The following is a 17,719-nucleotide window of genomic DNA, read 5'->3' as shown; positions in this document are numbered from 1 at the left end:
TGTGCAGGACTGTATTCCTAACAGACTGTTCCCATCCTGAAGTAGTATCCAGTAGTTCTCTTGGCTCGCATGCTGTTTTGGAGCAGTATCGAAATACTCTGGCAGTGTAGAAATGCGACTTTTCAACTTTCTTTTCACTGTGAACTTGGTGGGCAAATAGCCCACTCCAGCCTTGTGGTGGGGCTAACTCACAGAAATGCAAAACTCCAGCAAACAGCTGTCCACAGCTGTCTTGTAACACATGTATTTGTTTGGGTCATATGTTTCAGATGAGATTTCTGTCAGTTCTAGAAGGTAGCTTTTGCCGAATTGTAGAGAAGAGATATACATTAAAGAGAGAGAGTCTGAAATTGTAACCTATCTGCATTTCTAATAACTGTCATTTAAATGAGGTATAATTTTGTTTTTCCTCTCTTCCACTGATTTGTTAATGAGGTACTGAAAAACCATACTGTTAATGTGCAGCCATGTTGAGAGTTGCATATCACTTTTGTCAAATTGTCAATTTGTTTTTAATTGTAGGTTTGTTGTGTTATTTTAAAGCGGGGTTTGGGGGCTTGCTTCTTTTTCTGTAATGTAATTGCAAGTTGGCCACTGTCATTTTAACTAATGGGTTGTTTTTCTTCCCCTTGCCATGTAGAGAGCAGAATGTCTGTGGAATGAATCAGGATTTGACTGGACAAGGAATGGGGAAGATAGCGAACCCAATTAGCTCCAGCAGCCCTGCCCATCAGGCCATGTGCAGTGGGAACCCAGGTCAGGATATGACCATCAGTAGCAATATAAATTTTGCCATAAATGGCCCAAAGGAACAAATGGTCATGCCAGCAGGCAGGTTTGGTGGTTCAGGGGGAATGAACCATGTGTCAAGCATACAAGCATCCACTCCTCAGGGTAGTAACTATGCACTAAAAATGAATAGCCCCTCACAAAGCAGCCCAGGCATGAACCCAGGGCAGCCAAACTCTATGCTTTCCCCAAGGCATCGTGTGAGCCCTGGAGTGGCAGGAAGTCCTCGCATCCCACCCAGTCAGTTCTCCCCTGCAGGAAGCTTGCATTCACCCGTGGGAGTCTGCAGCAGCACAGGAAATAGCCATAACTACACCAACAGTTCCCTGAACGCACTTCAGGCCCTCAGCGAGGGCCACGGCGTTTCTCTAGGATCGTCCTTGGCTTCACCTGACCTAAAAATGGGAAACTTACAAAATTCCCCTGTGAATATGAATCCTCCCCAGCTAAGCAAGATGGGAAGCCTGGACTCAAAAGACTGCTTTGGACTATACGGGGAGCAATCGGAAGGTACAACTGGACAAGCAGAGAGCAGCTGCCATTCAGGAGAACAGAAAGATAGTAGTGATAGCAACATGCCACCAGTTGTCAGTGGTGAGAGACCTGATGGACAGAATAAACTGCACGATGGAAAAAGCCAGACAAAGCTCTTACAATTGCTGACCACCAAATCGGATCAGATGGAGCCTTCGCCTTTGTCCAGTACCATGGGAGACGTGAGCAAGGACTCCACGGGAGGGTTGCCTGGGTCTGGTTCGGCACACGGAACCTCACTCAAGGAGAAGCATAAAATTTTGCACAGACTATTGCAGGACAGCAGTTCTCCTGTAGATTTGGCCAAGCTCACAGCAGAGGCCACAGGCAAAGAACTGAACCAGGAGTCCAGTAGCACAGCTCCTGGTTCAGAGGTGACTGTTAAACAGGAGCCAGCGAGTCCTAAGAAGAATAATAATGCACTACTTCGCTACTTGCTAGATAAAGATGATACTAAAGATATTGGTTTACCAGACATACCCCCAAAACTGGAGCGGTTGGACAGTAAGACAGACCCTTCCGGTAGCACAAAGTTAATAGCTATGAGGACGGAAAAAGAAGAGATAAGCTTTGAGCCTAACGAACAGGTAAGCAAATCTTTGCATTATGTGTGAATGAGATGTCCTAGGCCTGCATTCCTGCCATCTTAATTTTTTCCAGACTTCCTCTAAGAGTAATTTGTTGACACTTCAAGAGACTGTTACGTGTCTTTTGAAATCCAGACTTCACTCAATTTTCCATCTGGTGTTACTAAGTTGTGTGCATCACTGTCTAAAAGAACAGACAATGCCTGGGAGGAGATGGATAACGCAGGGACTCAACGCTGGGGAACCTCTCCCAGATGGCAGTCAGATAAGGAGAAAATACTTGTAACTGTTGGTTAATGCTGACTTATTGACAGTTTTTCCCATAGGCTGTTGTTGAACTGCTGTGGGCTAGGTGGGCTCTTGACCTTCGCCCATGTGAAGCAGGTTCATGCTCAAGGACAGGACTTGTTCGAAAGGACTGATACCAACTTTGCATTACTGGTCTTTGTGCTATACTTGATCTGCAAATTAAAATCTAGGCAAATAGACTTCCCTTGTTTCTGTGCCACTTAGGGGTTTTTATTGGTTTGGGTTTTTTTTGCTTTAAAAGTTTTTATATTCAACCCCAAGTCCCCATGGATGATTAGTTGTTCAGTGCAGAGATTGTGTTTCCCTGTGCAATGTTATCTGCATTGAATTTTGCATTCAGAATTTATGTTCTGTGCATGATTGTTGTTGAGCTGCACAACATACTAATAAACTGTATGTTGTTAGGACCTATGCTAAAAAGTGATATTTCACTGGCCTTCATGCAGAAGTCACTTTCAAAAAGCACCATGTTCACATCACCCAGAATGCTCCGTTTTTCAGAGCTTTGCAAGAAAAAGGGAAGTGGCAGAAGCAGTTTACCACTTCAATATTACTGTTATTGTATTTATAAAATGGGTAATTACAATATCAATTTTAGGATAAGGAATTTTCTAGGGAGTTTATAACTAGCTGGAGTTAATGATCCTTAGCTTTATCCTACGCTATCAACTCTCCCAGCTGGTCATTAATCCCTAGGCAGTGCCCTGTGCGTGAAGCCTTAGTTTGTAAATCATGATCAGATCATACACTGTAAATGTTCACAACTCTCTCATTCACAGTCATATTCTTCACTTTTAAAATATTGTGTATTTTTTATGTGCCGACTGGGTTTGAGCTTCTTTATTTTTGTGAATCTATTGTATTTTTATTATTGTGTGTATATAAATGCATCATTTTTATATTGTCTATACTGTATTTTCAGGCTGAGGGGGGATAGACAACATTTTCTTAGCCCTAAGTCACAGCATTGGATTTTTTTTTTTCTTTTTTTTTTGCTTTGCCCTTTTGGCATTCTCTAACCAGTAGACAGTTCTTTCAACAGTGGTTATAACCACAAAACATAGGGGCCAGACATGCCACTACAGTGTGGATGCAGCATTCTTAAAATCTCAGTTATCCAGGCGTCTCCTAAGGTTACTTCACTTCTTCTGTTTCAACAGAATGTGACAGCCATTACCATTATGTAGGAGCAATTGTGGTTTTTCAATCCTTCCCATGCCTTAGGGGAAAACTGAGCCAAGTTACACTAATTTCTACAGGGATTAATCCTCAAGCCTGGATGTTAGTGTAGTTCTGAATACAGCTACTATTTTGTAGTGCCTGTAGGGAGGGCTTAGATTCTCTGTGAGAACTTATGCTTTGTTAGGCTAGAAAAACACGGATATCAGTAAATTCACAGCTAAACTGGCAAGAATAAATTATTGTAAAAGTATCTAATTAATTTCAATTCCAAGTTCAGATCCTACACATGGAAGTCAAAGTCATTTTCTCAGGTGATACTGGAATGAAGATAGAGATCCTTCAGTCCTCAGTGTTTGATACTGGACAAGAACATAGAATTTGATAGTCACCAAAAAACTTATGTCTTAAGTAACTGAGTTGATCAAAATCACGGCCTTCAGATGGTTTACTCCGCAAGAATTCAATTTCTAAAATAATTCAAATTTCCTCTTTCATGATCTCTGTGGAGTAGACAAGAAATGGCTTCGCTTGTGAACCCATTCGCAAAGAGCAGGTTTTGTCCCCTCTAAAAGTTAGCTGTCCAAGGTAGTCCTACAAACTCCTTTTATTGTTGATAGAAAGATAGAAAAATACTCCAGGATTTTTTTTTATCTTATCATAATGTGTGTCTAAAATAGGGGAGGTAAGCTGCTCTCTAGCAATGTTCCCATTGACTAGTGGTAGCCTAGACAGCTAGTTTGAACTAGCTGCCTTTTTCATGACTAAAGATAGGCAAGTTGCATCTCACCTTAAATGTAAACATGTAGCTATAAGACTGACTTTGAAGAAAGAGACTTCAGTGTCTACAAGCATTGCCAGACTCAAGCATTTGAAAACCAGATCCCCAGTATTATGAACTTTGTGAAGTAAATAGTCTATTCATTTTTTATTTTTAGGCTTCATGTTTCTGAGGTCAGGGTAGGGATTTGAGGGGGTTGGAGTACGGACTATGAAAGTATTGCCTTTTCTTAAAATTTGAAGACAGAGGTTGTCTTCTAGGAGAGAGGGAACCGGAGGTACAGGAAGGTCCCAGAGTTGGGGCTGTTGAGAAAACCAGGAAGCAGCGCAGGAGTTGTGATGAAGTGGTGAGAGCTGAAGTGCTGAGGCTTCCTCAGTACCCAGGTAAGGAGAAGCCAGTCCCGCAGCTGCTGGATGATGACAGAAGGGCTTTTGTTGCTCCCATTGGTTGCAAATTGAGTTTTAAAACTTACTTAAAACGCAGTGTAACCTGGAGCTGAATAAACAGAAGTCCAATGTGGAGTAGGAGAGGAAATGGTGGGGAATATAAAATAATGTAAGCGTTTATCTAGCTGAAGGCCAGGCCTTTAAACAAATAACCACTTTACCCCAATTATAAAATCACTGAAAATATTTAGTATCAAAAACTCTTCAGCTTTGGAAGACGGTCTCCCACAGGAAGTGCTCATTGCCTAAATTTAGATCAAAGCTGGAACTATTTAGTACAAGACTAGAACACGGATTCTTGTGCTAAATTCTTCCATCCTCCTGCGTCCTTCCACCCCCCCCACCTTCTTCCTCCCGTATGTAAAAATTAGCCATGTGCTTGTGTTACCTATTTTGCAGGTTTATTTAAAACTTCTCCTTCCTGAGGAATTTTGTATTTTTAAGTAATTAGTCACTGGAGTGTGCAGTTTCTCTGGCAACTGCAGCGGAATGGCCATGGGATGGCCTCTGCAAGGGGGATCGGGCTGTTGGGAGGCAGCAGAGCCATTATGTTTTCTCCTTTTACTTTTGGTGTGACTTTCTGAGCAGGAAATGCTTTGAAGTGCACCACTGTACTAAAAATAGCAGTCTTCTAGGTAGTGTGTTTAAACATATACTTCTGCAGAGAACAGCAACTGACAGGAAGCCTTTCTCAAATGGCAGAAAATATTTCCAGCGTCACCGTACCTTTTTCCCTTCCTTGGTGGGATGATGGTTATCAAGCTCTTTTAGGCTGATTGCTATTCCAGTTAAGGCAGCTGTGGGGGAGAGGATGAGAGAGAGAGCTACTGGGGAGGCTCAGCAAAGCTTTTCCTACAGTACCAACAATATTAAGACTGTTGCTATCAAGGTCCGCAAGTGCTCGTGTCGTTCTCCACTATTAAAAAGGGAAGGCAGTGGAAACACGAGTCCTGGTTTGCTACATATTTGTTTTATAGGGCATCCCTCAGCAGTAAGCCTACGTTTTCCTGCTGGCCCACCAGCTACTGTGGATCTGCCACGGTGGGGCTTCATCCCGCACCCACTTTCCCTGTGCCCCGCTGCTTGTGCTGTCTCTCAGAAAACCCCTCGTTGTGCTTCTGGCTGCAGCTAGGACACGCTGCTGCTGGTCGGGAGCAGCCTCTCTAGTGGTCAGCAGATGGTCAGATCTGACAAGGACAGGCTAACACCTCGGGGGAAGGAGAGTGAAAGTGTAGGAGGACATCAGAGAAACGTCATGCCCTGACTGATGTCAGGTATTGCCTTGCTAAAGAAACATTTTGTTTAGCCTTATTGTTTTTCACTGCAAAACTTCTGTAAAATTGGGGATGGATTGTTGTAGTCATATTACAGATGAAGAAACAAAGATGTAGAAATTTGATGTAGAAAAGCACTTGGAGTAGTGTGGAATAAAATCCTTCTCTGCATAAGTTTACTCTCCTCTTTTTCAGCCAGTAGACAATATAGACAGCCTGTTTGTCTGACAGGGACTTTGTAGTGCCGCAGTGCTGTTCCAGAAATCACCTTAAGCATGTACCTTTTTGTCCTAAAACTCAGAAATTCTTCTGATGTTCCTCACACACTTTATCAGCTCTACTGTCCCCTTGCTTTATGTGGAAACCAGTATCTTCCCAATACTAAAATATTTTCTTTACACATGCCCCTCATCTTCCAAAAACCTATTTCTTGATGTCCATAATCCGTTAAATTAATGAAGGACGCTGGTTTCTTCTTGAAATTCTATCAAAACCTTAGAATGGGGATTCCATTTTCTGTATGTCTTTCAATTGGAGTTCTGTTTCCAGAACTTAGTAGTAGATTAACCTAATAATATATCAGAATTTCTAGCCAATTGTATATTTATTACAGTTTCCAGGGAGAAAAAAAACTATATTGATTCCACTTCTGATTTTTTTCCTTCTTTTTATAATCCTCTAATTTATGGCCAGTTTGGAGCAGGGATTTGGTTCTGTTTACCTTTTATGGTCAAATGTTCTGCCCGTGCTATGGAGGTAGCTGATGAGCTAGCTTGGGGTTTGTATAAGGCAGGTATAGTTTCAAGTTGTGTCCCCACTGAAAGACACGCTGTTGTAAGGAAGAAGTCCCAGATGCCTCTGTCATACATAGTCGTAAAGGAAATGTATACCTGTATGAAGTCTGGAGTACATGGATGCACCTGGAGTACTGCATCCAGCTCTGGGGCCCCCAACATAAGAACGACGTGGAGCTGTTGGAATGAGTCCAGAGGAGGGCCATGAAGATGATCAGAGGGCTGGAGCACCTCTCCTATGAAGACAGGCTGAGAGAGTTGGGTTTGTTCAGCCTGGAGAAGAGAAGGATCTGGAGAGACCTTCTAGCAGCCTTCCAGTACCTGAAGGGGGCCTACAGGAAAGCTGGAGAGGGGCTTTTTACAAGGGCATGTAGTGACAGGACGAGGGGGAATGGTTTTAAACTGAAAGAGGGTAGATTTAGATTGGATATTAGGAAGAAATTCTTTCCTGTGAGGGTGGTGAGACACTGGAACAGGTTGCCCAGAGAAGTTGTGGATGCCCTCTCCCTGGCAGTGTTTAAGGCCAGATTGGATGAGGCTTTGAGCAACCTGGTCTAGTGGAAAGGTGTCCCTGGCTGTGGCAGGGGAGTTGGAACTAGATGATCTTTAAGGTCCCTTCCAACTGAAACTATTCTATGATTCTATGATACATGGTCTTAGTGCAAGCCATGGGCATTGCCCATGGTGGAAAAGAGATCTCCAGAGCGTTTAGGATCTTATCCAGTCCTTTACAATGCATGGAAGCTAGACTTTGACATGGCAACTTCTGTAAACTGAACTTCACGTGGAGGTGTAACTGCATTTCAGTAGAGCTGAAAAAATTCTGTAAGCAATTAACACTTTAATCTGCCTTTCTCTACATGACAGTGTAAGTACTTTGAAAGTAGGTACTTTTTCAAATGCAAAAAAATTTCTAAGCACAATTTGTCTTATGTTTTCTGGCACTTAATGTCCAAGTTCTATGGAGGTTGTTGTAATTGCGTTGCGTAGAGATAGTGAAAGTATGTGTACAAGAGCTTTCTTGTGATGCTTAGCACTTTATCAGGCATATTTTTTTTGAATTCATGATGAATACTTGTTTTACAGGGAGGTTAGGGTGTGCCTTCTATTTACGTAAAGTTCAATTTAGACCATTAACAAAATAAATATAGAATATAAATAAAAGAAAAATCCCATGGAACTAACCAAGTAAATATTTTAATACTAGTTTCTGCGCATATGGTGCCATTTGAGGGTGAGTCTGGAAAGACTTAGGCTAATATCATAGCTTGGTGTTAATTCTAAATCTATCTTGGAGCTTTTGCAGCAGTTGAGAACCTTCATCAAAAAATAAAGATGAAATACTAGATATTGATTATGTTAAGCAAAAAAAAAGGGAAGACTACGTATTTGTGTTGTTATAATACATCTGTTGTATTTGGCCTTTCTTTGCCACTTCCTGAGAGAAATTAAAAGTATCTTAGGGAGTGCAGTTTTCTGACACGTTTGGATCAATAAGTTCTTCTCTGGCTTTGGTTTGGGGTTTTGGTTGTTTTTTTTTTTACATCTAATGTTTAAACAAAGAATTGCAGTAGCCAGAATGTTTTGGTTTTTTTTAAAAAAAAAAAAAAAAAAAAAGGAAGAAAAAAAGACACAAAAGTCCTGCACAAAACCAAACAAAAAAAACCCTGCAACATATAAAACGCCGCTTCGCTGTTGTCTCAAATATGTTTAATGAAGGCAATATGTCTTAATTCCCCCAAAGGGTACTGAATCATCCTTCTATAATTTATGATACTCCACATCAGTCTCCTGTACTGGCTCTTGCAGTCGTCTTGTACCAGATCTCCCAGTGCTCAAAATGTGACTCCAATAAACATCGCTCGCAACTGTCTCTCAGAGCATCCTTTTGAATCTGCTTATCACCTGTCCACGCAATGATTTAGGCTTCTTCTAATCACATTTGATTCCTCCTGGCTCTGCCTCTTCTGTTGGTGTGCTGTGTCCACCCAACTGCTTGTAAGTGCCTGGAAGGCAGCGAAGTCAGCAGGCGGATTTGTCAAGAGCAGGTAATGTTGGACCAACCTGTTTTCCTTCTGCAAGAGGGCAGCGGGCTTTTAGGCATAAGAGAAGCAGCATATGCCTTGTGTCTTGGTTTGAGTAAGGCTCTTTGCCAATTTTACGCGTGGCATTCTCGTAAGCAGATTAGAGATGCATGGTCAAGATGAAACTGCTGTGAGTGAGTAGGAAGCTGTTTGAAAGTCCTTACACACAAAGTAGTTGTTTAAGGATCATGCAGCGTCTAGAGCTGCTCAGTGTTTGAATAGAGCATATGCTTGATAAAGCTACGTGTGACACTTGAATGTCTGCAAATACACTGGAGGACAGAATTCAAATTCATCTGTGAACAGGAGATATGGAGGAAAAATCTTAGGAAAATATTCAGGATGAACAAGTGCTATTTATTATAATTAGTTAAGAATAGTGTCACAAATTAAAAAAAAAAAGGAAGGGACAACTTGCTAGATAGGACTTTTTCAGAGCTGTGTCTAGGGATCATAGCACAAGATGAGTGACAGTCAGTAATGTCATGTAATTAAAAAAGATCACAGGCTTTTCTGGACTACGCCATCTATGTGTAGAGTAAATTTTCTGCTTTACTCAGCAGTTGTAAGGCTTCATCCTAAGTCCCGTTCTGGACGCGGCACTTCAGCAAAAGTGTGGATCAACTGAAGACAGTCCACAGGAGCAACAAGAGTAATGAGAGGTCTAGAAAACAGGTTGTATGCTGAAGAAAATTCAACAAGTTGAGATTGCTTATTAACTTTAGCTTAAAACCCAAAAAGGCACATGTTTTCAAATACAGAAAAGGTTAGAAAAAAGAAAGGGGAACACAGTTTGTTCTCCAGATTCAAAATACGACAGGAAGGAAGGGCCTAAATTTCATTGAGGGAGATTTTGCATTGACACTGAGGGAAAAAACCTGAATAGTAAGGATAGCAGAGTGCTGAAACCAGTTCCCTGGGGAAGCTATGGATTTTCTGTCACTGGATGCCTTTAACAAGAGGCTATATGAACTTCTGTAGGGAATGGCATACACTGATTTTTCCTTGAAGCTTTAAATTTCTTCCAGTCCTCTGAATCTGTGATTCCCTACCATTTTGCCAAGAACACCAGCCTCCACATCACCCACATGCTGCCTTTTAACAGAGTAAACTTCCTCTTTTGCACCATATATTCCGATCTGAAAGACTAATTAGTGATGTGGAAGGAGTAAAGAGTAATACTGCGTTTATCTGCAGCCAGTCAACCAAACAAGGTATGAAGAGATGTAACCTCAAGCCATCTTCGCTACCTTTGAATAAAATACCTGGGCTTCCCAGGAGCAGGTTAGCTGTGGCAGCAGGAGTTTAGTACGGACTAACGTGCAGTGCTTCCTAGTTAGGCTGTGAGAGCCTTGGTAGGTAGTTTAAAACCACCTCAGGTATTTCTGCATTATCCTGTGATCTGCGGCATAAGCTTGTTCTCAATAAGTAACAAGTTCACAATGTGCCTGTAGGACAAAAGAAAAAAAAAGAACAGGAAGAATTGTATTTCAGTTGTGTGCATGTTTGTGGTGTTATTTCTCGGTTCCCCATCCTTCACGGCCGGCTGCTCACTCTCTGCCTCTCTTCCGTCATTGCACATTGCCTAATGAAGGCGCTGATTTTGAGTAAGTTTTTTGTTATAAATACTGCCATGAAATGTTTCCTGTGCAACTCGGTGGTAACTGAGACTCTGCTGCCTGTTGGTAATTATTGCCCAAAAGAGTTTTACCCTATTTAAAGGTTTAGGATTGGAGAATATACTTGTAATAATTTCCAAATTTCAGTCAGAAAATTATTTTCATTCTGAGAGTTTGTAGACAGAGAAGCTGACCAAAAAAAAATACTGGTGAAAATCAACATTTTTGAGAAAAACATGCAGGTCAGTATTTATGTTAGTATAAGATGGACTTAATTTTTTTCCCATATTTATTTCATGGTAAGTTTCTACCTGAATTGAATGTAACTAGATTTCTCTTTTTTCTTACCATGGAGAAGTTAATTTTCACTGATTTGGGAAGTTGTGAGCAAAATAAATTCCTAAATCTAGTAACTAGTTGACAGGTTTTAATTTATAGAAATTCATTGAAATGTGTATTTCTTGCCAGTTAACTTATATAGTTATTCAGTGTGAAGGTTTTGAACGTAACAAAGAAAACGCGTATGGGGAATTGTTTTAGCTGTGAAGCAACTTTTCCATTGTATGCTTTTAATCAAGTCATAAAGAGACTAGAAGTATGACTGTGCTGAAAGGATTATTGGTTATACCTACATAAATCTCCATCTTCATCACTGTTGGATCTCTTCCCCTGCCAAATTATCCTATCCCATGGGTGCTATCTGCACCCATCACAGAGTGCACAGGGAGAATCTCCCCTTTGCCCGAGGTACGGATCATGCAGATTCATGCATCCCGATGCCGAGGTTTTGAAGGGGTGCCAGTGCCACACCAGACTCCCCAAATGCAAGGCAGACCGGCCCTGGGAAGCCTGCACAGTCCCCTTTCGACAGCTTTGTGAGCTTCCTCTACATCGGGCTTCTCGCAGGAAGCATCCAAACTGGTGCGGGCTGCCTGGCTCGGTGTGAGCAAGGTGCCAACAGCAGGCGAGCAGCGACGTGTACTGTGGGTTTGTGGTTTTTTCTTTTCATTGCAGCCAGGCAGTGAACTGGATAACTTGGAGGAGATTCTGGATGACCTGCAGAACAGCCAGTTACCGCAGCTTTTCCCAGATAGCCGCCCAGGCGCTCCAGCGGGCTCGGTCGACAAGCAAGCTATCATCAATGACCTCATGCAGCTCACCAGTGACAGCAGCCCCGGGGCGGCCGTGGCCACCCAGAAACCAGCAATGAGGATTTCACAGAGCAGTGAGTCTGCCTTCCGCGCGCGTGTAGGCAAAGCTTGCGAACCCCCAAAGCCGTGGTCGTGGTGCTCCTGGGTTGGCCGGGGAGGAAGCTGGCAGCTCCTCGTCCTGCTCTGGTCTTGCATGATGACATAGCGCCATCTGCGGTCATCCCATTTCGAAGGACACGTGGAGGTTATGTCTCATTCCCTCAGCACTCTGGAAGTCTGTGCCCTCTGAGGAGTTTTAAGGGGTACCCTCAAAAAAAATGAAACGTCCACTGCTGCGGTTATAGGTGACGCTGCTGTTGGTGGGGGCTTTGGCATGGAGAGCCACATGCATTTTGTCGTGATGCAGATCGCTTCTGGCCAGCAGCTCTTTCGGTAAAAGAGATGAGAGAGGCTTTTCTAAGCGTGAAGGAGAGTCGTCTTCTAAAACCACAAGATTAATAGAAAGGCATATGATTAAGAGGAATGCCCCAACTTTAATTTGAAATTGTGGCTTTTAATTGAGTCGCTTCCAGCTGACAATGTTGCTTAACTTTATTAATTAATTTACAAATCAGCATGGAAATGTTGGTCTACCACCATAGAATAATGGAAAGCAAGCAAGACAGGAGTCTTATCAGCTATGAATGTTGAAGAAAATAACATAAAAAGCTGCTGCTTCATTTTTTTCTCCTGTTGACTAGGATGGCAGCATCTATTTACTTAAATGTACACTGGTGGTTTTAGATAATATTTGTAGCCATGCTGATATTAAAATAATACCATGCCACTTTCAAATGAACTCAAATTATTATTTAGAAAAGTTTAAATTAATATGAATAATAAATATTAATATTAGTAATAAATATTAATGTTTAAATTTGTATTAAAACCACTGCAGATCCTTAAATTATCATTTGTTGTCAGTGTTGCTCAGAGAAAGATGCTTCGTCTTAATGTACTCATTTTTCTAAATATGGGGATACTAACAGCAGCAACACATAAGTCAGAAGGAAATCTGTGCATCTGAAATCTTTAGCATATTCTTTGTGAAGCAAGGTCTGCTGGTTCCTTCCTTTTGGCTTTCCAGAGTTAACCTGGCTTTAAATCTGCTTTCAAACTTACTGGCAGTACAGTAACAGTATGATTGTAAATGAGAGTGTCTTGGTGGTTAGCAGCAGTTCTGTAAAAGCAGCATCCTGTTTCCCATGTAAATTAAAACCCTAAAACTTTTTCCTCCAGCTCAGTCTTGTGTCTGTGCCTGATTCCCCTTGGGAACTTCTGCCTTGTTTTCAGTAGAGGAGCATACAGAAAACAGGTGCACAGAAATAGTGAGTGGCTTCGCATATGCGCACAGAAAAGCAATGTAGAATGAATGTCAAAACAATTACAATTCCAGAAGAGGTTTGAGGTTTTAAATTTTTTTTCTGAAGAAGTAACCAGCTTTCATTTTATAGGTTTTATGTGAAAATATTTAAAGTATTTTTGTCTGTTAAAAAAAAAAAAAAAAAGACTTGAAAGCTGCAAGATTTGCCAAATTGCTAGAGTTTGTTGCATGGGGGACATGGAGCCTCCTTCAGTCCCATCCTGACCACGCATAGAATATGTGATCTGAGCACCATCACATCTTATCAACTATGTTGTTATTTTGTGCTGATTTTCCAGCTTTCTTTTTTGTAGTATCAGTGGGTGCTGGCAAAGCTACCCATATAATAACTTACTCATCTATGTGATTTTTCGACCTTCTGGGGCAAACTGTTCTGACACTGTCACTGAAGTTAGGTTTTGGTTCAATTCTTAGACTTTATGATGCCCCTAAGCTTGGCAAGGTCATTTTTTCTCATAAGTAAGTTTTGTTTGCTTGTTTGAACAGATAGTCAAGGCAAAATTTTGATCTCATGGTTAGGAATTAGGTGTATGTGATGTGGTGTATTTCCTATACAAGTATATGAGCAAATTCACCTGACAGAGAACTTATATTAAATAAATAAATAAATACAATGAGTTCCTGTAGTCTGGTTTTATAAAATAAGAAAAAAAGTCAGAGACCCTTGTAATAAGATGTTTCTGTACTTTTTAACAAGCTAAGCTTAGTAAACCTCATCTAAGTTCTCAAATTCAAAGTATCACTACTTCGATCTAAATTAAAAAAGAAGTTCTTTAACTTCTTTGTAATGTGGTGAATACAAAAATGCAGAAGTTGCTTTAGGGATGCCGTTATATCAGAGACTCTCCTAGGGGAAGCTATCAGGAAGTATTGCAAATAAGTTTCACAAAAATGGTTAATTTATTTGTCTGTATTTTGTTGGTATTGGAAATGGAATGACAGGCACAAGGTCAGTGTTTGATTCATGTTTGAGAACTAGTTGTGCACACAGGGGATGCTTTCATTCATTGGAACGTTGCTCAAACACCAGCTGAGCCAGATGCTTGCCAGTCATGATTTGAAGCTCACTTTTCTGAGACAGTCTGCAGTTTTCTTTGAGGAGTCTGATTTTAAGAGCACAAAACACCTCAACAGTAGAAAATAGTTATATAAAGGTGACAGTAACCATCAGGCATGGTTTTCTTTACCAGAATATTATGGTGTCACAGCTCTAATTCTAAACCGCTTATTTGTTGTTGCTGAATCATAGAATTTATTTTTATTAATGACAAAAAATGTAAAAAGAAATTTAGGAGGGAGATGTAGCAATGGGGCTACAGGATCCGATATAGACTCAATCTGTCCTTAATTTTGGTAGCTTCTTCAGGAGCACAGCTTACGCTGGAAAACTTTCAAAACTGAGATAATTCCTGACAATCTGCCTCAGGATGACATCTGCATGCAATTACAGTCCTACTAGGTATAAGATTAATTGGCAGTAGTATGCACATCACATAGTGGTATATTTTGCTGTAGTGGCTCTTCTGTAAGTTAAATTGCATTATTTGAAGTTTTAAAAAAATAACTCATATCTGTTTTAGTGTCAGAATGTTCCATTTTGAAATTTACATAAAAATGTCGAGAAGGGATGTTTCTCAGACAGATATGGAGTGGGTAAATTATGCAGCATTAAATAGCTCAGCCTAAGAGCTTAAAGTGTATTTGGGTTCTTTTTTTTTTTTTTTTTTTTTTTTTAAACAAAGTTTCCATTTTCTTTGCTCCTCCTGTCTAGCTTTTAATAACCCACGAGCAGGGCAATTGGGCAGGTTATTACCAAACCAGAATTTACCACTTGACATCACACTGCAGAACCCAACAGGTGCAGGAACTTTCCCACCCATAAGAACGAGTAGCCCCTATTCAGTGATACCTCAACCGGGACTGATGGGCAGGAATGAAGGGATGATAGGAAGTCAAGGAACTTTGGGCAACAGTAACACAGGTAAGATGACTTTCCATTTTCTTAAATATACTTGAGTAACAGACTATTGCATGTGTAACTTAAAGTTGGGGTTATTATAAGTACAGGTTATTATAAGTGCTTTCCAAAAAGTCTGGAAAAAAATGTGTTTTATGGGCTGTTATCTATTAACATATTTATTTTGAAGTTATTTTTCTGCATATTTTTAGTCCTGCTCTTTATGCACTGCTTTTCACCTATCTGAAAACTTCTAGATGAACACAGTGTATTGGCAGTTAGTCTGTTCACATCAATGTTCCAGATTCAGCTGAGGCTTGGATAGGTAAAAATCCAATCTTTCTGCCTCAAAAAAGGAAATAAATGAACCACTTCTCTGTAGAGGTACTTCTTTCAAAACAAAATTGTGGGCAATACTGTTGCCCTTATGATGTGTATCTCTACAGACCTTGGTTTTGCCCTTGGTTATCCTTTGTTTATTAGCCTTAGTTCTCATTTTAAATTAAAGAAATCATAATGTTTTCATCATTTTCTGAAACATAAACTTTTTGGGAATCATTAGATGTTGCAATGGTATTACCTCATGTCATGGATTATGCCTGATCTGTGATGTATTGATTTCTTCATGTTGCCCTAATGTTGTCAAAGATACCATAGGGGGTTTCACAAGAAAAGTGTGGCTGATTGACTTATTTCAACTAGTACATAGTGTGAGACTGTCCAGGTGTGCAATAACCACTAAGAACTCTGAGTAAATAAACGGGTATTGTAAGTCCTTTCAGCTGGCTATATTCAATGTCAAAATTTTATATTTAGTTTGCATCAGTATTGAAAAAGACATGCTGCCAGACACTGAAATATCCTATTTAAGCAGTTTAGAGGTCAACTTGTAGTCTTTCAAGTGTCCTATTACTTTCATGTTCTGCATACATATTAGAGGATGTTACTCATCTTATGTATACAAGTTAGAGAGTATTATCTGTGTTCCTGACATTTGCTCTAGCACACCACATATTTCAGCTGATAGAATATGTACACAAATAGAACAAACCTGAGGATGTAACACTGAAGCAAATTTTTTACAGCAGCTGAAACGATGACCCTCTTCGGAGGGTTTTTCTGCTTGGTTATATATCACCAAATAATTGAACTGATGAGTAATAATTATTTGTGTGGCTTTTAGTATTCATTTAACGATGTTGCAAAATGCAAGTGGAGAGACCAGTAGTCCAATCTGAAATCAGTCTTTTATCTGGTTTCTTGACTGTATAAAATTGACATTTATAAATACTATGAATGCACATCTTTGGGTTTTGGGGGTTTTTGTGTTGGGGTTTGGTTGGGTTTTTTTGGCCACTGTCAGAGTGTAGTACTCTATATATTCCAAGTGTAAATAAACTGTATCAGTTGTTTACAGTAGATGTAGGAGGACTTCCCCTAAAATAACGGTAATGAACTTCAGCATCTATCGGGAAGTTCATGTGAGTAATTTCCTTGCACCGTATATTGGTTTGAGATTATCGAGGTGAGCCTTGAAGCTAAGAAGGCTCTAGGTTCCAAATGAAAGGACTCGACAAAAGATGTTTGCAGAACCTGAATTATAATTCAATCATTCTAACTGGTAAGCCTGTGTAGCGATAACATTTTGTTACTCGAGTCTTCATTCTCACTTAACACTTGGAAAGTAAAGCACTGACACACACATCAGCAAACGTGATTCATTTCCTGAGGAAGGAAGTTAGGGCTATCCACACACCCTCAGCACCTGTTGCAGGCTACATGTGGGAACACTTACTCTGAACAGCGTTTCGGAAATGATAAAAGGATCTTCCTCATGTAAAATGCATAATAATCTCTAGTCCCTTGACTAAGCAGCGTAAGGCATCATTCTGTAGCTTTGCACATATGGATGGGCAGTTGTGGTACAATGTGCTTTGAGTGAAACTACTGCATTTTTCGTCGCTAAAAATGCAGCTCATTGGGCCACTGTAATGCTAAAGCTGTTCTGAATCATGTGCCGGCATCTGAGTCTGTTTGGCTTTTGTGCAGCAATGATCGGTGGCAATGCCCCTCGGCCCGCCATGACATCCGGAGATTGGGGGAGCCAGGCTTCTGCTGTGAGGGTGACCTGTGCGCCCACAGCTAGTGCCATGAACAGGCCGGTGCAAACAGGCATGATCCGCAATCCCACAGCCAGCATCCCCTTGAGACCCAGCAACCAGCCTGGCCCGAGGCAGATGCTTCCATCTCAGGTCATGAATATGGGTAAGTCAGGGCACGTGCAGAGTTGTGCTTTTTGACATATGCTGGATTGTCAAAGATGAAGCAGGAAAAAAAAAAGAAAAGGCTCACTTCAGTTACAGGTTTGATGAGAACCGTATTCCACAGTGAAAGTTGCCTGTGGAAGTGGGAAGGAAGGTGTGTAAAACACTAACTTTTAACATGTATATTGATATGAACGATTCCTGCTACTCTGTAGCTCGACAGTGGTGTGGCCAAAGAAAGAGGATATGAAGTTGGTCTTGTTTATTAAAGACTGTAGGGTTTTTTAAGAGGAAATGCTGGGAACATTATCATTGTTCTTGGTCACTTTTAAAGCAAGTACATTATTATATTGACTATATGCTGTCTTTTTTTATGCTTATTTTACTAATTTTTTGCATCTGTGGTGTCATGTCTGCTGTTTTGTGGTTTTGAACTACTTTCGAGTTCTCATGTTATTTTCACATATTTTAAAAGCCATTTTTAACAAAAAAATCATGATGCTTTTAAATGTAATGTTACTGAAGTCT

The 17,719-nt window shown here is 40.6% G+C and overlaps 1 protein-coding gene across 7 annotated transcripts in view; it reads left to right on the top strand.

Annotated features, from left to right (window-relative positions):
* Positions 1-17,719, top strand: part of NCOA2 (nuclear receptor coactivator 2) — a 196,575-nt gene that overhangs the window by 153,465 nt on the left and 25,391 nt on the right. For all 7 annotated transcript variants that reach the window (XM_068396028.1, XM_068396026.1, XM_068396025.1 and 4 more), the window contains 4 exons: positions 641-1,910; positions 11,411-11,621; positions 14,742-14,951; positions 16,977-17,192. In XM_068396028.1, the coding sequence (XP_068252129.1) occupies positions 641-1,910; positions 11,411-11,621; positions 14,742-14,951; positions 16,977-17,192 (1,907 nt within the window). The remainder of the gene's footprint in view (positions 1-640; positions 1,911-11,410; positions 11,622-14,741; positions 14,952-16,976; positions 17,193-17,719) is intronic.

This window comes from Nyctibius grandis, chromosome 3 (assembly GCF_013368605.1).
Source record: "Nyctibius grandis isolate bNycGra1 chromosome 3, bNycGra1.pri, whole genome shotgun sequence".
Taxonomy (NCBI): Eukaryota; Metazoa; Chordata; class Aves; order Nyctibiiformes; family Nyctibiidae; genus Nyctibius; species Nyctibius grandis.
This window is presented reverse-complemented; position numbering and strand designations above follow the sequence as displayed.